This window comes from Chaetodon trifascialis, chromosome 20, assembly GCF_039877785.1.
Source record: "Chaetodon trifascialis isolate fChaTrf1 chromosome 20, fChaTrf1.hap1, whole genome shotgun sequence".
NCBI classification, from domain to species: domain Eukaryota; kingdom Metazoa; phylum Chordata; class Actinopteri; order Chaetodontiformes; family Chaetodontidae; genus Chaetodon; species Chaetodon trifascialis.
Window position 1 is genome coordinate 17,367,581 of NC_092075.1, and position 24,158 is coordinate 17,391,738.

Here is a 24,158-nt window from a genome sequence, read left to right on the forward strand (position 1 = left end):
ATGTTCTAACTAAACAATGGTATCACTTGTATCAGTCGACTATCAAAATACTCGTACTCAGGTATGCCAAATACTACAGGGTTGCCCACCAAAAAAAAAAAAGTCATTAAGTCTCTGTTCATGTGTTTTCTGTCAAGCTGTAAACCAATAACATAGTTTGGGGGGGTGGGCTGACTCTTTTCAATGTGCAAACATCTGAAAGTGTTCAGTCCCAACAACAAACTGGCCATAATGAGAGAACAACCTCGATGCTGCCTCTCTGCAGAGCTTCAAAATGGAGGCAAACAAGCAAAACTCAGAATTGTAGTGCAAAACATTGAAGACGATCTTTATTGTTCACAGTTAAACACAAGCCACTGCTTTAAGAACTTCCTTTTTTGCCATTTTGTCCCAGATTCTCCAGCTCCGGTCAGAGTCCTGGTTTCTTCGATTTGTGCTGATTGTACCTTCTGTCTTGGTTTGCTGTAGTTACTACGGTTGGCATTTAAAGTGGATTGTTGAACATGCTTTAGATAGCGAGGCAAAAGGAAGTGACAGCAGGAGTTCCCAGTGGACAACAGGATTTAGACAACTTTCAAAACCAGAGTTTGCTTCTAATGCTTAGAAGAAACGACCTGCAGAAGGGAACCTGATAAGACGAGATGTTTTTGGTTTTATTCCCCACGCTGCAACCAGCTGAATGTACACAGGACATGAGAAACAGCACTTCTGTTTAGAAATGTTTGGATTCGGCCAGAACACCAATGTTTGCGTGGCACTTCAAAATGATCAGCTGGTCGTGGCCTTGTCTCCTGCCAGGTGTGATTCTTCTTTAGGATATGTGCTTGTGAGCTCCCTTCATGGCTGAATAAATGGTTTTGGTTTTTACAGAACTTTTGTCCCTGATTTTTATTTTATTCCACTGGCTTTTATTTGCTTTTTGACATTGCATCGTTCTTACTGTTGTAATTTTTAGTCTGTTTATTGTTGTTTTTATTTTTAGTCTGTGTTGTTTCAGCTTTGCCATATTAAATCCTTTGGGCTGTATGTTTGTCTGAAAGGTGCGGTATAAATAAAGCTGAGTTTCCTCAGAACAAGCCAAACATCTCCACTTACTAATCACCTCCACCACTCTGATGTAACACTCGCTCAACATGTACTCCATGTACGACAAATGTAACATCTCCTGCTCTTCTGTTTCTTTAAGTATTGGATTTTGATTAGGAGTGATAGCGTTTAAATGATCAGTACACTCAAAAAACAAAACAAAAAAAATTGTCATTTAGCACCAGTGCTATTGATGAGAGAGTTTTTAGATAATCTGTCTCCACAGTCAACACAGTGGGGGTGGAGGGACCTTTACTTGTGCTGCTCTCAGGATTTAAAAATGACATCTAAACATCTTAGCAGCAACTTGTGTTTCCAGAGACACAGTCTTCATCACAGACCTCGCTGAGATCTTTTATTCAAAAGGGACTATTTCTCCAATAGAAAGCAGGTCTCAGAAAGGTCTGCACATAATCCAAAGTATCTGGGACACTGTTTCAGAAGACAAGTTGCTACCAAGGTTTTGTGTTTTTTCAATGCTATCTTTCTATGCTGCGGCATCACAAACAGAATTCTCATTCACTTCCCTTGTGTTGGCTGTGGAGGCAGAAATCTCAGAGACAAATGTCAAAATTTGGACAAATTACAGCTGAACTATCTGCATGGCTGATGCAACTGCAGCTAAATGGGAAAATGCACATTTGTAGTGTGAACTGACCCTTTAAACATCGCGCTCACACGGTCACATATAAATTATGGATAACTGTCAGCATGTCTTTGAGCATCTTTGTCTCATAACCAAATTCGAAAATGGCATCTCCAGTTATAACAACATATTGACTTTGTGTCCCTGTGAAACTTGTCAAAAAATCTTCAGGGGAATGAATCAGTATAAAAAAAGAAAAAAAACACTGGGGGAAATCCTGTTGCCCACTCAGAGGAATGGAACATATAACACTGAATTCCAAAGAGTTGCTGACATGATACTCTTTCGCTGATTTGTAGCTCTTCTTCATCGTTAAACTTCAGTCTCTCCACCTCCACCCCGGCTCAGTTCTGTGTCTCTAACTGTGCTCGTGATGTGTTTCATTATAGTCCATGATCTTTAGCTGCTGCTGCCGGGGACGCCCCGACCCCGCATGACCCCGCCCTCCGCCTGACCCCACCCCTGCCTTCCTGCGGGGGCTTTCCTGGCTGGAGGCCTTCTGCTTGGGCTCAGAAGGGGGCTCCTTGGTGGGCACAGTGAGAGGAGCGGTGAGGGCGGGGGCTGGGACGGGGGGTGGAGTTGGGATGGGGCAAGGTGCAGGGCCCACGGTGGCGATGTAACCCGAGCAGGGCGGCTCCACGCACAGCTCAGTCTTCAGGCCGTGGGCGAGGCCGGCCAGGCGCGGCGGCGGTTGCTCCTCGTCGCACTGGCTCTCGCTCTTGTTGCGGAACAGCTCTCGAGCCCTCATGCCCAGGAAGCTCTTGGCGCTGGGGTAGGAGCCCACGGTGAGCGGCGCGTCGGAGGGTTGCAGGGGTGCGAGCGGATTGGCATGGGAACAGGACAGGGAGGGCTCCACCAGCAGGGGCGGGGCCAGGTCCTGGCTGCCATTGATGGAGTTGGCTGTTGTCTTGGAAGAGTTGCTCGCCTTTGGTTGCCCTGGCGATAAAGTGCTGCCGTTACCCTGGGGGGAGTCGTGTGGCGGTCTACCGTCCGCCTCGTCGTTGGTGTGAGTTTTACTTGGTCCATCTGGCAGCATGACACTGTGGAACACATGCATCAATAACATTTATTCATACAGCAGCTGCCCAAGCTTTGCTTCATCAGGTGTCACTTAAAATTTGTGCATATTAGACATCTGAATCTGGTACACGTTGCACTTTGCATGTCTATTACAGTAAGTTGTGACATCTGAAGCAGACATATTTACGTGCTGACGGCACAGCTATCATTCAATAGTATAATTTAAAATTAAAAAAAGAGAAAAGGGGAGCATTTATAGTGCCTATAAGACAAAAGCTAAATTCTAAACATTTACCAGGCTCCACACGACCAAATTAACCAGACTAGAAGTGACACAATCTAGATATGATTAAATATTATTTAACTATTTCTGTTAGAATTTTAATTTTTTCTGACTCTTCTCAATCTTTTTTTCCTTGTGTACAGTAATAGTGGACAGTTTTACAGCTTGAGGCCTCTAAAAGTAGTAAAAATAAACAATCACAGATTTCTTTGGGTGTTTGCTGGGAGCTTATAGACATACAGTATGTGACCATCACCAGTAGACAGTGGTCACTTTCAAGCCAGAGAAATTGGAAACTGCTGTAAAGCAGCGCAAACGTAAGTACAAGTGTGTAACAATATTTGCAAACTGGACTATCTAAAAAACAGATAACCACATACAAAATCAAAAGAAATCAGCTGCACTAATAATATTCTCCAAGTCTGACCTGGAGTCAGCACAAGTGAGCGGGTCAGCTCTGCCCCCTGCTGGTGAACCGGTGGCGATGCTGGCAGGAGCCTCCATCTCCACTCTGCTGTAGAGCTGCAGGAGTTCAGTCTGCAGCAGCTGAGTGATTCTCCTCTGAGCCTGATACCTGCTGTCTGAGGCCTGCAGCTCCGCCCTGCAAAGAGAGAGATGAGACAGAAAGGGGACGAGGACAAAGACAACACGGGAGAGAGAGGAAAAAAATACAGAGAGAAGACATGAGTGACGCCTGATCTACTTAGACCAATAATTCGTGTCCTACTGATTTAGATGCTCCAACCCGAGCTCATTTCGACAGCTCGGAGGTTCATACTCACTTTGCTTGACATTTTACATCCTCGAGGAACTTCTTCTGCTCAACGATGAGGTGTTCCTTCTTGGAGAGGTGCGTCTCCAGCTCGGAGACTCTCTGCTGCGCCGCCTCCAGCTTCTGACCCTGAACCAGCAGGTTCTGCCTCAACGTCTCCACCTCTTTTCCATAAGACACCTGCAGCATCTGGGCCTCCTGGGTGTCAGGTCATAGTCCAAAGAGCAGGAAGGAATGTGAGAGGTTTTCAGCCATGTGAGATCGGTTTGTTCTTTTCATGATTGTTCTATTTTCAATGTGCATTACTGTTTTCCAATTTACAGGTAATGCTATGTTCAGGGTCAGGTTTGCTTTCCATGTCAGTTAACATCTGTTTGCAGTTTTTATGTGCAGAATTAATTTTATGATCGGCTTAACAAATAATGAAACTTGAGATTCATATGTAATTAAAACAATCTTCTGACTCCACTGAAGTCTATCTTGGTCCTTTGGATAACTGTGATCATGACTTATGGAGACAGATGAAGCTACAGTGAAGCTAAAAACGCTTCAGTGGGACAGTTTGACTCAAGGCCCAACAAACCCAATTAGTGTCCCCTTTGTCACCTCAGTACGTCGTCTCTGGAGTTCTGTGCATCTGTCTCTCACACTCTCACACACACATACACTTCTTTCCACCATACCTTGGTATTATCAGCGCCTGTGTGGTGTAGCTCCTGCATGGACAGCTTATGTGCCTCCCCGAGGAGCAGCAGCTGCTTGTTCAGGAAGCTCATCTGCTGCTGGGTGCTCTCACTGTTGCTCAGCTGAAGGACACACAAGACAAACAATGACAATTGAGGGCAAAACAGCAGCCACACTACAAATCAAACCTGTCCACAAGTACCAGGAAATGCTTAGGACAATAAGCATGACAGAATTACAGATTCGACGAGCTGCAGTCACTGAGGAACTACTTCTGTCTGAAATAAATGTTTCTTCCCATAGAATGACACTTTGCAGTCATGCTATGGGAATTATCTTGAAGAATCAGTTGCCAGACCCTTACGTGTCAAGATACTAAACCATGCAGCCTGAATATCTCAAATCAGGACCTTTCATCAACTCCGTCGATGCCGTCTGATCTGAAACACTCATTTTCCTGAATCAACGGTGCCTTGTTTGTCAGGATTTCAGTTCAGGCTGGGTCAGATGGGGGAAACAGACCTCAGACAAACCCCAGGAGGCAGAAAAACACCCAGACCCCCTGTGTCGCTGACCCAAAAATAGAGAGGGAGAGACAACGTCTCCAAGGCAACTGAGCCCTGGGACAGCGTGCAGTATGCAGAGAGGTGGCAGGACGAGGACAGGGGCTGTTGTTGCTCCCCCAAGTCTGACCCGACTGGTAATCTACCAGTTTGTCCATTTTGAAAAGCAGGAGGAAGCACAAAGATATATACATTTCTATTCATATTTGACAGTGGATGAGCCTGAAGGCCAGAGACCAAACAATCCCGTTGATTTAATATAAAGCAGTTAGCAGCAAAATGCTGTGTGAACACTGCCCGTATGGGTTTGTTAGCAGAGATGTGTTCATCTCCTGATCTGGAACTGAACACCTACCCACACATAAAAGATGAGATGTACAAGACAATAATCCTTTTGGGATGGACTTGGTTTTAAACAGTCACAGGGCACAGAAAATATCCATCGATGGCCGTCCAGGGCAGAAACACCACTTCAATTCAACTTTGAATAAAGGGGAATTATATGCTCCATGCTAGGGGTGGGCAAAAATATCGATATGGCAATATATCGTGATACTTTGTCTTTGTGAATTAAAATTTTGAATATCGATATTTTTCAATTAATAAATCATATTTCAGACAGGTTGTAAGTCCAGTACGACTTCTGCGGGGTGTCGCTGTACCACTACCTTACTGCAAGGCACTCCTCTTCTTCTTTTTCTCTTTCTCTTTTTTTCCCCTGGCGGTTGCAGTGAGGAAGTGGAGCCGGAAAAAAACAAGCAAGCATGGCTGGTAACGTTAAACTAGAGACGCCCTCGAACTTTAAGGCAGATGTTTGGAGGTACTTTGGATTCCAAAGGAAAGAAGAAACACACAGTGAGCTGGACAAAGAGTACGCTCTTTGCAAACACTGTTTCGCTCCCATTAGATATTCAGGTAACACAACAAACTTGCAAACTCATTTACTACGACACCACCCCGACATATTAGCTCAGCTCATGTTGTTCATGCAAATATGTTGTAACTTGAACTTGTATAGTTACAATAAAATGGCATGGATAATTTGAATTACATTGTTTTGACTCAGTTTGTCCCATGAATTATCACTATCATCAGATGTACATACAACTCGGATTTTAAGATGCATAATTCCTTTTACATTTTTCAGCGAACTATGTAGAATATCGCAATATATTGCAAAATTTGGATATCGCAATATCACATCATATCGTGACTCAAGTATCGTGATGCATATCGTATCGCGAGGTCCTTGGCAATACCCACCCGTACTCCATGCTGACCCTGTTCAACCTGTATTTAACCTCCAGCAGTAAAAGGTGATGAATGTTTGATGTATTTTGCATTTTTATTCATAACACAGAGAACATAAACCAAGTGCAAAGGGCTGCTGTTCAGCTGGAGGCACAGCATTGGAAGAGCCTGGCCAGACAGCCTTTCTTCTTCTTTTCCAGCATTTCTGTCACTCTGTACTGGAGGTCATCCACCCTTGAGGCCATGTCGCTCTCCCTCTCAGACCACTCCTGCTGCTTCTTCTTCAGCATCTGCTGGAACCTTTCAATGTCTTTCTAGAGCGAGGACCTCTCGTCCTGCCACGGTTTCAGATGGACCTGCAGCTGCTCCTCTGCTTTTTCTGGCCAGCTGAGACGTCTTTGTTCACTTTTGTCAGGTGCTCCAGCTGATCCACGAAGGAAATCTGTGTTCTTTCTGTCTCCTCCTGAGTTTCTTCTTTGATCCTCAGCAGATCTTTCTCCAGCTCACCTCACTTTAAGCTGTGCCTCTTCTACAGCTGAGCTCTTTTTGGAGAGCCCATCCTTCAGTTCCAGGGCCATTGCCTCATTTTTTCTTTCTGAGGGCCTTTTCAGTACTGAGCTATTGTTTGAGCTGCTGTATTTCAGGCAGAAGTCTGTCTTTGTCCTTCTGCTGTTTGACGCCTTCATCCTCCAGCTCAGTCTGCTGCTCTTGGTCCCTCTGGGTTCTGAACCACTGGTACTTTATTGGTGCTTTTTTCTCTTTCCTAGGAGTTTTCAGACTCAGGATCTGCTGCATCAGCTTCATTTGAAACTTCTGCAGTTGGAGGCTGACCTTCTCCACCTCTTTAGCCCATGCAGACTGGCTCTTCTGGCTGCTGCAATCATCTTCAGTGAGTCTTCCCAGTCTGGGAAGCCTTTGCGTAATGACCGGCTGCATGAACCATCCTCACATTTGCAGCTGCGTTCGTGTTTTGCTTCCTTTGCTTCTTCTTTGCCCTGTCCTGTTTTTTTATTCAGACTTGCAGCATTGTTTTTAGAGGTCATCAGGGTTGCCTTCTCGAGCTGATTCGTCAGTCTAGCGATCCTCTTCCCCGCAGCTTCAGATCTGTGCCAGCGTCTTTCAGCTGCTTTCTCAGAAGAGCGTTTTCTCTCTTCAGCTGTGTCACCTCGTCCTCCTGGACAACAGACTCCACCTGACAACCCAAGTCTTTGGTGTTGCTGTTTATGGCTTTCAGCTCCTTTTTTTCCTGGGCCTCCATATTTCTTCTCTGCTTTGGTTTTTGTGCTTTGTTTTTTAAAGACCTTTATCCATCGAAGCAGTGAAACTACTGACTTAGCAGACAGAGCTGACAGTGCCTCAACATTCCATTTGTGTCAGTGTGAGCTCGTGGTCACATTTGGTGCATTCTAGAATTTTAGATTTTTTTTTCCGACTGCAGATATTTTTATTTGTATTTGAAACATAAACAAAGTCGTACAATAAAAAAAACAATCAAATCATGGCATCTTTAGGTTTTCAGGTGATCACAACACCGAAGCATCTGAAAAGCAGTGTGTGTGTGTGCTGCGCTGTAAATGAACAAAGGAAGGCTGTTTGCAGACTGTAAAAAGCAGCTGCTTCACTTCACAAACAAATACGAGGACTCTGCTGCTAGCTTGCTATACGGACTGTGTTTGAACTAATTCTAGCAAATAATGTGCTTGTTCGAATTTGATATCATGGCCGACAACAAACATATTCTCCTGATGCGAGAGAACATGCTTGTTAAATCAAAAATGAACACACCTAAGATGTTGGTAATAATCCCTCATTGCATGCACACAACGACAATAAGAGCAGCACGTCAAAGCAAAACCAGGAAGTCTGTGACGGATGTTTTGAAAACTACTTTAACATGTTCAACTTCATTTCTCCTCCAAATAAGTTTGGCTAACCTGGGCAGCTTTCTCTGAGCCTTAGATCTTAATTATTTTGACCACTAGATGATGATCTCACACTAAACACTGCTGCCCCCTCACAAACCTACAGGCTCTGATAATGTTTGAGAAAGAAGAGGATGTGAGGAATTCCAAGAAATCGAGACGACTGACGAACAAGCTCTTTGTTTATGACCAAAGATGATGACTGTGGGTTTACCAACGATAAAACCTCATATGAACAATATTACAACCCAGCAAAATGCTCTGCATGCAGAGAAGCTGAAAAAATAGGAATTTAAGAGGAAGCAGAACTCTCGAATAAATGATGAGACTAATGAGTGAACAGGCAGGGCGTGCATCCCCTTCCAGCTGTTCTCCAGCAGTAACACCACCCCCTCTGAGAGCCAGGTGACAAGCATCACAGAGAATTCTGTCTCCTTCCTCAACGCTCTGGTCACGTCTCAGTGAAGACATACGAAATATTTATGTAACTGCCCTCCATTGATTCGCTTCTCTCCTGCACTTTTATTTCCTGCATTTAGCTCGTGGCGAAAGGGCCAAAACAGAGAAAATAACGTGTTCAATCAGATCAGGTATTTCTTTACCTTGATAGTCATCTGGTTGAGGAGGTGACCAGTGTGGCAGACTTTGTTGTTGGCCCTCTGAAGCTCCGCCTCCAGTTCATCCATCCTTTTCTGGCACTCCTGCAGCTTACTCTGGAGACACACGACCCCATTAGAGTTATAATTGTATTGCATTTGTATAAAACATATACAGTGAGGTGTACCTTTGTGTGTAGGTGTCTATGGATCATCAGTCTGCAGTGTGTGTTTGTGTGTGTACCTGGAGCTCCTGGTTCTTGGTGTAGTAGTCATCTCGTCCCTGCTGCAGCTGTCGGATCTGACTGTGCAGCCTGGTCACCACTGTCTCCCGGTCGTCCCACAGCTGCCTGTACCGCTGCTGCTCCACCTGCAGACTCTCCCTCAAAGACAAGATGTCCACACTCTGCAGGTTCAGCTGGTCCTTCTGCACAGACACGCAGATTCAAGTAGAAGCTGAGCACAACGTGTACAGGAGTTTCTAAATGTGCTAAATTATTATGTTTTAAAATTAGATATTTTAAGGCAGTTTGCAGCACCTAGTTCGGAAATTCTACAAACACCTCAGTGATCGGTGGATATCTCCGGACTGGCTGTTGAGGGCTAAAACACCGTTTCTGTCTCTTGCACTTAAACAGAGCTAATCCGTGACAATGAGCACACGCAAACTTGCCATAGCGTTGTTCTGCTCCTCCAGGGCAGTGGCGTTGATGATGCGTCGGAGGAGGCGTCGGTTGCGGACGGCATGCTGCTCCCTCTTGTAGCGCTCGTACAGCAGCTGGTTGTGCAGCAGGAGCAGCTGGCTCCGCAGCGTGTGAAGCTCGTCCAGTGGAGCTGAGCCTGCGGAGGCCATGGCAATAACAATGTAGTTAACACGGTCACAAACTGCTGGAAATGAGCTTAATTATTATTCAAGTGTGGAACACCAGAATAGCACAGGTAATGTAATGAGAATATAATATAAAAATGACTGTGTATAAATAGAAAACTGATTCCACCACACTGCTGAAACATTTGTTCACTGCCAACAACACAAGTTGTGTATTGTCCTCTTCTGGTTCAAATCATACCTCTCAGAACACCCTCACTTCATTCATATCAATTCATCTTCCTCTAACACAGCCTGCGTCTCTTCTGGTGTCCCCCAAGGTTCATTGCTTGGCCTCCTCATCTTCATTGTCTACACACTTTGCCTTAGTACCATCATATGCCACCATGGCCTCCATTTCTACTGTTTGTCCTGTGCCGATGACAAACAGCTCTACATCTTCACTACATTCATTACTGCTGCACCTCCCTCCGCCCTCAAAACCTGCCTCGCAGATATAAAATCCTTGATGCAAGCTAACTTCCTCAAACTCAAAAGAGACAAATCTGAAATATCATCATCACTCCCAAATCTTTCATCAAATCCTGCCACGATTTGTCCCTCTGCATTGATGGCTCCACTAACCAAGGAGTTATCTTTGATCAAACACTCTCCTTCGAATGTCACGTTCATTATATCACAAAAACTACCTTTATCATCTTAAAACCCTGCCTCTCCTCTTCCATCCTTCTTCTTTTCATCTGCTGAATTGCTCAACCACGCCTTCATTAACTCAACTATATCAACAGCCGTCTATATACATTGAAAACTCAGCTTGCCACTGGGTCACCTACTCCCTCACCAGAGATCACACCACCCCAGACATTCAGAGCCTCCACTGGCTTTCCATTCAACAAAGCATTCAATTCAAAATTCTTCTCATCACCTACTTCACTGACCTCATGCACCAACATACTCCAACCTCCAACCTCAGACCTGCAGACGACTACCCACTCACCCTGTCCACCTTGCTTTGTTAACCTACTTTCTTCTTATTGACTGAAATGTGACTGTGACACCAAATCAAAAATGGTCAAGTTCTGAGAGCTGGCAATGAACACTTGAGCAGATTCATAATTTTGTAAATGTACTCTTTGATCAGATCCTTCCTGATATAAATGGAAGATCTGATTTGGAACAGCTGCTTGTCTTTACACATTTAAACGAACATTTGCTTATATTATTAAATAGAAAAAATGTGGTTAAAAAAAAAAACAACACACAGCCCGACCATAACACTGAAGTTACATGAAATAAGAACAAGTTTCCTGCAGTGTGCTGGATTCCTGTTTCCATTTTAGTTGAAAGATTGAAAGATTTTATTGGATCTGCACCAAAACCTAATCACTTGTTCTTTGGCTCATGACCCAAGCTTCCAGCAAATTTCTTGAAATCTGTTACGTGTAAGAGATATGCTGGAAACTAACAAACAAAGACTAAAAACAGCCTCCTCTGTAGAAGCACCAATCACAGCTGTCTGTTGGCTACCAGGCGGCTCCGATGCTTGATATCCTAATAGTAGCTATTTAAGGGTAAACACATTATTGATCCACATTCATCTGGTGAGACGTTATCAGCTTGTCTTTTGATTTGGACAGTGACCTGATGCAAACAACTCTGCTTGGTTGACTCTAAGGTTGCTGTTTGTGTCTGTGGACACATTTCATAGATTGTTGCAGCTAATCACATGATGAAGATATTTCAAATGTGAAAACACAGTGCTCTTCAATCCCTACGACGGCCGACTAACTCTGGAGACAGAGCTTCACTTGTTAACACGTACGAAGGAGGAGAGAGCAGAGATTCACAGAAGAATTCTCTTGAGAATTTGTTCCAAGGCCCTGACAGTCCACCGGAGAGTTTACGTCAGTCAGCAACAAGCGCTGAGTGGACTTTTGTTTTAGGTGCAATCAAAATGACATGACTCCTATCAGTCGACCTCAGGGGGAAGATAAATTTCAACACAGTGTTTCTATGTTGTTGTGAGCTGCAGCTGGACGAAATTAGATTCTTGCTCTGTTTGCCTGAGTGCAGCAGGACTTACAGGCTGAAGAAATCTCTAAATGGCCAACTTTCAAATTTCTGACTATGACTGTGGGAAGTTTGTGTTTTTTTTTTATAAACCTCAGTTGAACAAATTCCCTGTCCGGCTGGGTAACATTTTAACATGCCGTTCGTGTCTCAGAGCTTGTGACCAATCACTCGTCATGCCTAAATAATGTTCCATCCGCAGTCTTCATAATAGCTTCTTTTATCAGTGTTGGACAGTGCTGTGGTGTGAGTGCTTTACCTCCAAAGTGGGTCCAGTCAGCTGACTTACTTGGCAAAGGTAATCTGGAAGGGGAGAAGATGAGAAAACATTTTATAAGAAGGATCTCTCTGGGATTCTCTTAAGCTGCTCTTAAGTTATTCATGTCAGTCAGGATGTTAAGGATTGGATCATTTTTAGTAGAGAAACAGTCCCAACAGCCACGCATAGAAGTGTTTTAGAAAGGCAACAGTTTCTGGTATTGGACGTGGGACAAGGACATGAACGTGTTGTGTATTAACGTGTCTGTAGCCACATTTCATTGTTAGTTGTAGTCCACAACACAAACTATATCTCAAACCAGCTTCTTCCTGTTTGCTGCAAGACATAAAGAAAGCAAACACTGCAGTTACTGAGGTCAGCCAGAGACAGCACAGACTGAACTGTACTACGTATGGAAAAGGTGAGGGAAGCACAGGTTAGCACACAAGATACTACAGTGATACGGTCCCGTTGGGGTATATATAAAGATATATTTACACTGAGCCAGGAGACTGTTAGCTTAGCATAAAGCATAAAGCCTGGCTCTGTCCACAGGTAGCAAATCCACGTCTCAGCACCTCTAAAGCTCACTACTTAACACATTAGAATTTCGTTAAATCCGTGAAAAAAAAACAAACAGCACGTTGTGGTTTTTATGGGGGGGGATGCTGGACTTCCTGGAGTCCCGCTGTCATCGTGAGCAGAGACTCTGCAACCAGCAGACTCCAGCACGTCAGACTTTTTTTCTAACCTTTGAACAGAGCCAGGCTAGCCATTTTCCCCAGCTTCCAGTGTTTCCAGTGAGCTAAGCTAACCATCTGACTCTAGCTTCATATTTAATGGACAGACGTGAGAGGGTTATCGATCTGCTCATCTAACGCCTAACAAAGAAGTGAAAAGGTCAAATACTAATAACCCTGAAACACTGAAAGTGACAAAGAAAATCTTTACTATATTTACTTCAGTCTATGCTGTAATGTGTCAGCAGAGATAATGCTGTTATACTCATCATCACTCTAACGTTCTTCATATTACCTGCTATTTAATGTCCATATTACATATTTATGTGAAAATATCGTACTCATTTGCCCTGTTGGATTCTTGCCTCAGCCAGACTTTTTTCTCCCTCCATCAGGCTGTTTGGCCCTGATGAAGACAGTAAAATGTGGGGGTGATGAGCAACTGAAGTGAGCAAAGCCAGACTGTTCAGTGCCTAACGCTGACTTTGCTGACACCATCTCTGTTGTTGTATTACTGGCTTGGAGGACCAGCTCACTGTGTGTGTCTGTGTGCATGTGCGTGGGTGTGTGTGTGTATGTGTGGAGAAAGAAAGGGGGCGGCGGGTTCTGAACAATGTCATACTTGTTCTCAACTGGGTGTTTCCTTTCGGCTGCAGTAATAGACTGGAAACAGCCCAGGCAGGCTCTGCATAGTGAACAGCACATCAAAACACACTCCTGAGTTTCCTCTGCTCAGTATGATCAACACGCGTTTCACACCGACACAACCAGAGAGTACTCAGACAGCAAATACCTCCTCCGTGGCTGCACAATCCTCTACATGTGTTAATTCATTAACAGAAAGCGTTCAGGTTGTTCATCCTCTCTCCGCTCTAAAACAATCACTGCTTTCCAGGGCTTACAGGTGAGTCAGGTCGTCATGACCCGAGTGCATGTGAGACATGTCATCATGTTCCAGTCGCGCAAACTATGGGTGTAGGAGCTTGCTCAGAGTTGAGAAATACACCTGTCATTAAAAATGGTTGCACACAATGCATTTAAGACAAATGAAAAGGCGATTTGAGGAGGATTTGGTGAATTTTGTCATGAAAGTAATCCCTTAATAAATACTATTTACAATAACAACAATAAAATCCACGAATGAAAGCATAAATACCTCTTGAGCACTTTATCATGGGCGTCGCTCCCCTGCTGCACAAGGCGATCCAGCACCTCTAGTGGTGAAGCAGACACTACCCCTTCCTCTTCCCCGTCCTCCAACCCCTCCTCCCACTGCGACAGCCTCTCCATCGCCGCCTTGTGCACCGCCTCTGATGTCTTCTGGCCCACGAAGAGCGAGGCCGCCCTGGGCAGGGCCAAGTCGAAGAACGACTCGTATGGCACCGGGGCCGGGGTCTTGCTGCACGGGCTCGGGGAGAACATCCCAAACTTGGCCACCTCGTCGTCCGGGGCGGAGGGGCTCCGGTGCAGGTGGTGATCGATGGGGGTGAAACCTGACTGGAAGGACCAGGACTGCTCCAGGCCGAGGGCTGAACTCCTGCTGTCTCCTCCAGCTCCTCCTCCGCCTCCTCGTTCGCTCCCAACACCACTGGTGCTCCCAGTGTTCTCCGCTTTGTCTGGTGTCGACACAACATGGTGGTTGTCCCGGACGGGGCCTCCGGGCTGGGCGTTGGAGAGGGTCTTGTCTTGTGCCTGACAGCCAGTGAGAGTCTCGGTGGTGTGATAGAAAGGGGAGTCAAAGCCCCTCAGGCCCGACAGCTCCTGTTTATCTTCAGTGATCTTCAGCAGCTCCTCTGTGATGGCAGCTGCAGCAGAAACAACATATGGGGGATTGCGGTGGAGTTAAACTGCAAGCACGTTCTGAATGTCAATGTCTGCGCTTCAATACTTCTGCTGTCACAACAAGTGCCAAGTACCTGCTCTCCCACACAGAAAAACTGAGGTTTCGGGGCTTCTGTGGTTCCCCAAAGAGAACAGAAATCTTTAAGTTTAAGCAGCTAGCTTTAGCAGCAGGGCTGGTGCCATTTGGCAGATGCTTTTATCCAAAGTGGTTCTCAGTACTGTCAATGCATTATTTTTAGTACAAGTGGCTCGAGAGGGATTTAAACCGATAACTGTGCAGAGCTAGCTGAACGTGCAGAACAAGGATATGTTAGCATCCTGGATATTTAGTCAAAGTCCATGAGCTCAGGCTCATTTAGCTTAGCAGGAGAATGAATTCACGCATGTGAAGATTTGATCCAATTCAAAACTTTTTAGTTCAATTAAAACATCCAGCTGGGAAACATGTACTGTAGGATTTTGATATGTTGTTAACCACAAGACAATGTGTTTACATCGCCATAAAAAGGGGCCAAGGATATGTGTGTGCCTGTGGCTGTTTCATGTTGTGGCAAATATTAGGACAGTATAGAGACAGATTTTGTCTTTCTGTCTGACTGCCTTATGCACAGCATCATTTGGTTTCTGTGGATCGTTGTTTTTGAGGACCATACCCTCAACCTGACCTGTGCCTTCCATGCTGAATCACATGCAGGGTGAATCTGGTTCTATGATCTATACCAAGAAGCAGACACTCACCCTCTTCCCTCTCTTTCTCTGTTCTCAGCTGAAGCTCGAGCTCCTGTTTCTTCATGAAGACCGACAGCTCTGTCAAAGTCATGGAGACGTTTTCAGCAGCTCCTGCATCTGACGAGGAAACGTGTGTCACAAGTGTCAGAATAACAACATCTCCAAAAGGACAAAGTATCAAAGCCACAAATGTCATTTTATGGGGAAAGCTGGTTAGAAGTTTGCGCGTCATTGAGAGATTAAGACTGAGGATGCAAATTATGCAGCATCTGGCGTAACACATGAAGGTCGGCCAAGTTGAAATTGCCTTCAGTCTATTTGAGGGTGTCTGTCAATATGTTTAACACCTGAGTGGATCAAAGCAGACTCTCTGGCAGCTCTGATCCTGTGATACATCACAGTCATTACAGGAGGAAATAATTTTGAGGCGGACAGAGACCGTCACCATTGATATTCACAGCTTCATTTCAGATCTGATCCAAAACCTGTGAGGACCTTTTACTTTGAGATGAATGATGATAAGTAACAGCATTCATGTGACGAACCTCTGTTCGTGGCTGCCTCTCCACTCTTCTCTGTATCTTTCACTGGTTCCTGTCTCACCAGCGTCGCCTTGCTGCTTTCTCCTTGTCGACGATCCTGGAAAGTCACAAAGTTAATAATGTCATTATATTATGAATTCATGTAAAACATTGCACATTGAACATTTGCATGTTCATTTCAGCCGTTCAGCTGCTGACTGATGGATACAGGTAAAGTCCATTAGATTAGAAGCCACACACGTCAGACTCTAGCCGAGAGCAAATAATACGACTATAATGACTCCGGCTCTTTTCTCCTGTTGCTTCGCTTCTGAGTGCGAAATCACAATCACAGCCACAAACCCTGTATGATGAATCAATTTGCCTCCTGCTGTCAAGCAAATGAGTTTTCAAGATGAAAGGAAAAAGTCAGATCATTTGAACTGGCTGGCGTATTTGTTTGGATTGTCCTAATTAAGCCTCATACGAGGGACTGGATGCTGAGCAGAAAAACAACACAGTGGTGATGAATTATCACAGCGCACACATCGGCCTTTTGCAGCTCTGTCACGCTGAAAAAAGTATGTTAGAGGATTTTTGTCTTTTAAAGTATAAATGAACAGACAACTGCCCAACAAATACTGATGGACTGGGGGAATCTGAATTAAAATGGAGGGGAGAGAGCATACCTTTCTTGGTGGACTGGACTGGACTGTGTTGGCTGGTAAGGAGATTATGGGGAAGTCATCTGATAGGGTGGGAGGTGGGGAAGAGGTGGCTGGAGTGCTGGAGGCCGGCGTTCCTTTCCCTCCTGCTCGCGTCAAAACAATCAGCAGAGAAGAACATTTCAGAGTGTCATTCAGTTAAAAACAAAATGAACAGATGAATCTACTGGAATCGTGCACGTGCTGACCTGATGTGCAGTGGAAGCGGCTGGGAAGGTGTGAGGCACTGTGGGAGAGCTCCAAGTTGGGCGACATGCCCCTGGAGGAGGGGGGTGTGGCCATGCCACACAACGAGGAGGGGCTCCACAGAGGGTCCTTCCCCCCACAGGAAGAGTTGAGTTCACAGGTGGAGTTCTGCAAAGAAACCAAACAGCAACACGATCACAGACAAGAAAGAAAACACAACAACATAGATGAGAGATGAGACAGTTTGCTAAATTTCCACAATACTTAAAGGAACAGTTTGACATTTTCTACCCACTAGAAAAACACAACCTGTGGATTTTCACACTTTGATTTAAATATGGATTAACACAATGAGATATAATGTGAGCTGGGCTGGCTGCTTCCCCGTTTCAAGTCTGAGCCAAGCTGAGCTGCTGCTGGATGTAATTTCATACTGAATGGACTCATTCTCCTGTCTCACTGTCTACTGTCTACCTCGCCTTGCACACGGTCCTCACCTTGTGAAATTCATGTGTATTCATGTCTTCCTCGTCAAAAAACTAAAAGAATGTATTTTATCACTCCTCCTGGTGTCTGCTCATGCAGAAAGTTCTAGATTTATGTGCCGAAATCATGAGATAAGTGCTGCTTCACAACAAGAAACTGGAGGCAAATGGAATTCTTTTCTTCCCTCAGTGCTGATGTTTTGATACGCAAACTTCAACACATTTCAGAGTAAGCTGGAGGGATGGAGAGGAACTTAAAACAGCTGCTGAGAAATCAAGGTGGATGTCTTGAAAGTGTAAAAATCAGAAATTCCACAGAAATGAATCCACCTTGTACTCAGAGGGGCACAACTGGAGTGTAGTTAGCATTCCCCCTATTGTTCTATACTGGAGATGGTCCGATGCGCCATAACATTATAAAAATGTACACTTTTTACAAAATAAAACATTAACCTTCAGAGAGGGAAAAAAAAGCGGGGCAAAATTGTACAGAGCAGATGCCATATAATTAAAACTGGTGGGGCTTCTGTCGAGGCATCTACCAACTAAACCCATCATGAGAGGAGCCAAGGTCTGGGCGCCTCACCACGTCGGCTTGACAGTTTCTGAGGGAGAACTCTCAGTCAGCAGGAGTCTGTCATTGAATCAAACATCCAGCTGACCTCACCCCAGAGAAGGTCAAAAATCTGACTACAAACTCAGATTAAAAACGACTCTCCTGAAGTTTCGAGTGTCCCATGTTTTCCAGATTTTTCATCTGTCTAGGTCGTAGACACAGACCCCAGGGGGCAGAAAAACACCCAGACCCCTCCCTTATGCGGCTGACCCAATAATAGAAAAGGAGAGGCGGCGTCTCCCTGGCAACCAGCCCTGGGGAGGGTCGACAGAGAGGTGGCAGGGCGAGGATGGGGGGGGGGCATGAGTTGCAAATCCTGAAGGCTGACCCGGCTGTCTGCCAGCCTGATGACTTTCATGACTCAAAAGCTGTCTGTCCACTGGCTTCCTCTCTGTCTTTAAAAAAAACATGGAGGGCAGTCGCTGCTCTGATTGAGTCTGTTTTGTTGTTTTTGGAGGAAAGCAGTCAAACTACTACCTCTGACATGTGACATATTGAACGTAAACATGGCCACAACTACAAGAGCCAGCAGCAAACACACGCCTAACAATACACTGCTCTAGTGTTTCCCTCTGATCACCTACTGACTAATCCTGTGTCCTAAACCAAGACTCTGACAGCCTTTGAGTGCACTATGGATGATCTTACCTGCCGTCTGGAGGTCTGTGGGCTGCGGTAGGAGGACTGTGTCCCTGAGAAGGGGGGCAAGGACAGGGGCGGGGGTAGCGGCTGCCGCGGAGTCGAGAAAGGGGTCGAAGAAGAGCTTCCTGTTGTCAAGAAGATAAACAGTCTGATCAATCTTCACATGGATGCGCCTAACAACCGGAGGTCTTTCTCTGCTCTTTCGTACCACAATGTTTGGTGTTTGTCCTTTAAACCAGTTAGAAAAACCAATGTGTATCATTGAGAATACAAAGGTCTCACTGACAAAAGGCCTTATTGTCTGTCGCTAGTCAATAGAAAAACATACCGCAGAGATCCATGTTAAAATGCAGCTTCAGTACGGTGGATAGGTAAGAGCTGTTCATGCTAAAATACACATTGACATTTCAAACTGTCACTCGATGTCAGACACCTGCATACTAATAATGTGAAACATAAAACCTTTAATCATAAAACATTATTCCATCCAAACCTGAACCTTCCTTCTTGCTGAATTTTTCTGATGTCACAGTAAACACGGTGATATCTAAGTTTAGCGATCATGACTGTGAGCAGATGCTTTTACTGATTGCGACTTCCTGTCATAACACAGCATGTGCAGTATTTACTGCTGCCTTCTTGTTGTCTTCTTGTTCATTCGGCTCTCTTAAATTTCATATGCATGCTGTCAATCGATTAAAATATTTAATTGCGATCAATCTCATGAATGTCGTAGTTAACTCGCGATTAATCGCAAATTAATCGCACATTTTTATCTATTCTTTAATTGAAAACAACAACGTGTAGTGTTTTATTTCACACTAACATTCTCACTTTGAGCAGTCATTCACATTTGAATGAATAAAATCTCACATAATTTAACACTGTCAATAAACAGATGACGGAAAAAAAAAAAATACTTGGTTCCAAAAAAGCCCCTTCAACAACCCCCAAAACAAGGTGATGCAAAATAAAGCTACAAAGTGCACATCATTGTAAACTAGGACTCAGCCTATAGTGCAGTTAAACCATGGCTTAAACTTTCCTTTCTTAAGTTTCCTTTGAACATAACAGCATCCATATGCCTCCGTTGAAAGCCATCCATTGTCGCCTGGTTTTGACAAGGAGGCGGCGGAGAATTCGCATTCGCCGTGTGTTTGGCCATCAAATGGTATTTCAGACTGGATGCGCTACATTGATAACTCAGTTCACACCAACAATACACACAGATAACTTTGGTCTTGTCAGTCGACCCATCTGGCAACTTTTTGAAACTAAACTTTCCATTAAGAATCTTGTTCACATCCATTTCAGCGTTTCGCGCTTGACATCCACACAAACCGGTAGCCTACTCTTTCACAGCTAGCGAGCAGGCAAGACCAGACACGTGCGTGGGGCGTGCCTATTGTTTTGCTTCCGGTTTACAATCGGATCCTGTAGCTTTTCTTACCTTACTAGCAGTGGCCACAGCTTATAAAAAACCACAAGTTCACTAGTTCACAAAGAGCGCTAATCTTGCGATAAAAAAATGACGCAGTTAAAATTGATTTGCGTTAACGCCTTAATAACGCAATATTTTTGACAGCACTAGTATGATGTGATTCCTCACCGTAGCTGCTGTGGAGGTCTGTGTAGGGGCTGGAAGTGCAGTCTTGTGGCCGCAGGTGGATTTGGGGGTAAAAGATCTCAGGCATGGTGGCGTAGCCCTCCTCACAAGAGGCCTCCTTGGGGTCTAGAGACACTTTGGCACATTCGATGACGATATCATGGATTTCATACTTTTTCCACCTACAGCAAAGCACAGCAAAATTAGTCAGAGAGATACAGTAGACCTGGAAAAGAAGATCAAGCAACTGCGCCTTTGCCAGGTGGAGCGGTATGAAACTCACCTGGTGGGGTCAAGCTCATGGTCCTTGGTTCCTGTCACCAGTTCTGGGTGAATACGAACGTGTTCAAGCATCGGCTGAACACACAGGTGAACACAACGCTTATATTAGTAATCATTGGACTACAGAAAGTCAAAGGAAGAGCAACACAGCACAGGAGCACCTCACCTTCACTACTTCCTCGAAGGTTTCCATGTTCTCCTTCATACTGTAATGGGAGCGCAGGTAGGACACAAAGTTGCACGGGTACATGCCGTATAGGCGGTGGAAGAGTGAATAGACGCTGGCGTGCAGGTGGATCAGGTAAACCTCTGAAACGTGGCCTGAATGTGTTGAAAATAACAAAGAAAAAAAGTTGAACTCCAGACAGACAAATTCATCCTTAACAGCCAGATAACTGGCAAACTGAGTTACAGCTTGTTGCTTGTTTGTTTTGACCCAGCCAGACTTCCTCCCCAGTGACCAAATTTGGACTTTCGTGCTCCAGTTAACTGCCTTGATGTCTGCAAGGGCAAACATCCTTTCAGAGGCCCATGAGTGGTTGACTCTTTGATAGATGAGATTTAAATAACACAGTAAATCCAATGCTGAAGTTGGCAAAAGTTGCTTTTTTAAAGGGCTGGGATACAGGAATAGTTTTTGATATCAGTACACTGTATGGTGCAACATTACATGGCAAAACACGACAGGAAGCTCCTACCGGGATTCTTAAGGTTCCAAGATGCCAGGCGGCCAAAGATGTCAAAATACTCCCACAGGTGTTGTTTTCCAGCTTGAGGGATCATGGGTAGCAGAGTGATGAGCACCAGCACTCCAGTTATCAGCACCACTACGTCTGTATCCGTCTGCCAGGAGACAAAAGTGCTCATGTTTATGATGAAGTCACAAAAGGGTTGGTTGGACATGCCTCTGCTGGTGTTTCTAAATATGTCTTTCTGATGAGGAGCATTTTATTAAAACAGTTCTCTGTGTTACCCAGTATTTAATCGACTATACAAAATTGAGAAATATTCAAGTGGGAACTTTAATGGGAATGGCCGCAACAGTGAGTCAAGTCGATTTTATTTATATAGCACAGCATCACACATCACAGATTTGCCTCAAGGGGCTTAACACTCTGTCCATTCAGATAAGGAAAGACTTCCCCAGAGAAATCTTTTAACAGGGAAATAAGTGGAAGAAACCTCAGCAACAGAGGGAGGGATGCCTCTTCCAGGGTGGTGGTCATGCGCACAGACTAACAAAGTAAATTTACAGCACGGACAATCAGGATGGCAAAATTATGGATGGATGGATTTAATGTTGCCAATGGCGCACGTTCCTGCATAAAACTGTGCAACTCATCCTGTGGAGAACGTGATGATGGCAATCCATCCAATAGCCGTCAAGACATTTGAGTCTGGACCGACAGACCATCACTGCCATCCCTGGTTCTCTGCAGCTTGCAATGCAACGCTGGCCAGCGTTAAACCACCGGTGTGTAAAAGCTACTTCCACAAAAGGTCCAAAGAGGCCTGAAAGCCATCCTCAAGGATCAGTGTAGATTAAATAAATCCAAACAAATATTCACTTAAGTAGCTGTTAATTGACCTGCCTCCTGCTTTATGTCGCGCCAAACTCTCGCAAGATATTAACACATTCCAAAAAGTGTTAAAATATATATATATATGCTGTACAAGCTGGGTGTGAACTCTCTAATCCACGTGCCTCTCAGAGTGCTGACAAGGAGATTTTTGTGTTCATGTTCATGTTGTACATGTCATTACCTTCAGGCATTTGAGCAGCGAGAGCAGCAGAGGGTATCGAGCAATCTTGTGGATCCAGGACGGCTGCTTGCGGATTACATGGCCGAGCAGGGTGAGGGTGGGCAGCCGGCAGGCCTGTTTGGTCATACACTCGTTCATCTTGTCCAGAAGGTGCTGTGAGGGAGGGAGGGAGGGAGGGCGGAACAACAGGGTTAGCTCTGTGTTTAATGTAATCAGAGGTAAATAAAATCATAGATTTCTGTAATTCTTTCATTTTGAGCTTGCTACGGGCAATATGCAAATACAAAAAAACAACATGAAAGCAACTGATGACATTTTTAAGATTTGAGGAAAGCCCACCAAAACAACAAATTCCCATTTTCTTACAGATTCTTAAAATCACCAAAAATCTGACACACTTTGGACAATAACACACTGCCGACGACAAACGACATACAGCCCTTTGTGTGTATTCGCAGTGCTTTATTTGCTTGTGTTTTTTTTTTCTTGTTGTGTATTTGTGACTTGGCCTTCATTCGGCTTCCTCAAACGTCTCAAAATGCAAAAGGCTATATTCACAATGTAGTGGCTAACAGATTTTAAGTAAGACCTGGATACACCAGGATTAAAAACAATCAATCAGAGGAACTGCGCAAGGAGGTGAAATAACTGTGAATATTCCAGGTACAGTATAATTTAGCCTGTTAGCTAATGAGCTAAAGAGCTAGCTAACTGACTGTTGGCGGGCTGTGACAGCTGCTGTACGGCTCAGTCAGACTGATATTCATATCCCATTCATTTTCATGTGAAACGGGGACAGACACATTGACTTCCTCTGCCACCTGTCTTTATATTCTTGCTTTTATATAGAAAAATAAAACAAGCAGCAGAGAAAGGGGGATTTTTTAACTGTAGTTAGTGTATAGACAGTGGCATGTTCATGACAGTAAAATGTTAAAACACTGCTATCCTGCTGGCCATGCCAGCTCCTGCAGGTTATATTTATGACCTCCCTTATCCACTATTTCCAGTGCCCTCCTCTCCCTATTTTTTTCTCTAATTGCATCAATTCTACTGGGATTAACAGATCTCACCACAAAAAAATTTGCCACTGGAAATCCTGGCACGGCTGAGCGTTACGCCTCTGCGTAGGAGTGCTGCTCACCTTATCGTGTGGCTCTCTGACTGAGGAGAGGATATGCATGGCCTGGGCAGAGTTGGTTTCCAAAAAGTAGTCCACCAGCCCATTCAGCAGCATAGACCCTCGCTCTTCAAGGAAAACAGGAAGGATAATTTGAATTAGTTCAAAAGCTTTTGAAAGAAAGAGGCACAGTGAGACAGGAAATTCCAGCACCGGCTGAGCTATGTGAAAAGAATAAAGTTTAATAGGGTCGTCACATGCTGGCTTCACGAATAAGTGAAGTCACAGTTTCTCAAAGCTCGCTCGAAAGCTGAGCACGGACATATAAACCATGTTGACATTAAACAAGCCAGTCGGCCATACCGGTGCTGAGCTGCTCGTTGATGAGGCCTCTGATCTCTTCTAGCTGGTGGAGGTCGGAGGTCTCCAGGAGTGGGAGGAGGTCCCCCACGTTGGACTGCTCCCTGGCCATGGTGGTGGCAGTGCTGGGGGGGTGGAGGCAGCGTCTCTCTCACGGTGTCCGTCCCTGCCTGCCTGGAGGACTCCTGGGGCCACCCACCAATACAGTCTCCAGGCACCTCTACATGGCACCAAGGCCAATTCAGAAACATTTCCCAGAATTAGAGCTCTGATCTAGGATTAGCAGTCACGTGACAACACCAACTCAGTACCGGGACGCCGGGTTTGTTGCTAAAGGGGTTTCTGGATAATGGAAAAAAAATGGAAATGCTGTTCTTAATGCGGAAACTGGTCCTTCATCAAATTTACTCAGACAGACAAACAAAATGTTGTGGTGATGTGATGGCCTTGAGATGACAACAGTTCACTGTTGTGTGAACTTAATGCTTTCACAACAAGCCACAAATTTCCGTGTCACTGGATTCTGTCCCAAACAGGCGTCAGTCTTAGCCCAAATGAA

General features: G+C 44.8%; 1 protein-coding gene across 1 annotated transcript in view; it reads right to left on the reverse strand.

Annotated features, from left to right (window-relative positions):
• Positions 1-303: 303 nt before the first annotated feature.
• Positions 304-24,158, reverse strand: part of tsc1b (TSC complex subunit 1b) — a 29,526-nt gene continuing 5,671 nt past the window's right edge. The window contains exons 2-22 of the mRNA XM_070988921.1: positions 23,603-23,819; positions 23,264-23,367; positions 22,120-22,272; positions 21,054-21,198; positions 20,522-20,676; positions 20,357-20,430; positions 20,077-20,255; positions 18,474-18,592; positions 16,727-16,892; positions 16,503-16,624; positions 15,838-15,931; positions 15,302-15,409; positions 13,878-14,526; positions 11,982-12,025; positions 9,497-9,663; positions 9,068-9,250; positions 8,830-8,940; positions 4,491-4,613; positions 3,818-4,005; positions 3,463-3,636; positions 304-2,772 (exon numbers count right to left, since the gene is read on the reverse strand). Of these exons, the coding sequence (XP_070845022.1) occupies positions 2,091-2,772; positions 3,463-3,636; positions 3,818-4,005; positions 4,491-4,613; positions 8,830-8,940; positions 9,068-9,250; positions 9,497-9,663; positions 11,982-12,025; positions 13,878-14,526; positions 15,302-15,409; positions 15,838-15,931; positions 16,503-16,624; positions 16,727-16,892; positions 18,474-18,592; positions 20,077-20,255; positions 20,357-20,430; positions 20,522-20,676; positions 21,054-21,198; positions 22,120-22,272; positions 23,264-23,367; positions 23,603-23,711 (3,849 nt within the window). The 5' untranslated portion in view covers positions 23,712-23,819 and the 3' untranslated portion in view covers positions 304-2,090. The remainder of the gene's footprint in view (positions 2,773-3,462; positions 3,637-3,817; positions 4,006-4,490; positions 4,614-8,829; positions 8,941-9,067; positions 9,251-9,496; positions 9,664-11,981; positions 12,026-13,877; positions 14,527-15,301; positions 15,410-15,837; positions 15,932-16,502; positions 16,625-16,726; positions 16,893-18,473; positions 18,593-20,076; positions 20,256-20,356; positions 20,431-20,521; positions 20,677-21,053; positions 21,199-22,119; positions 22,273-23,263; positions 23,368-23,602; positions 23,820-24,158) is intronic.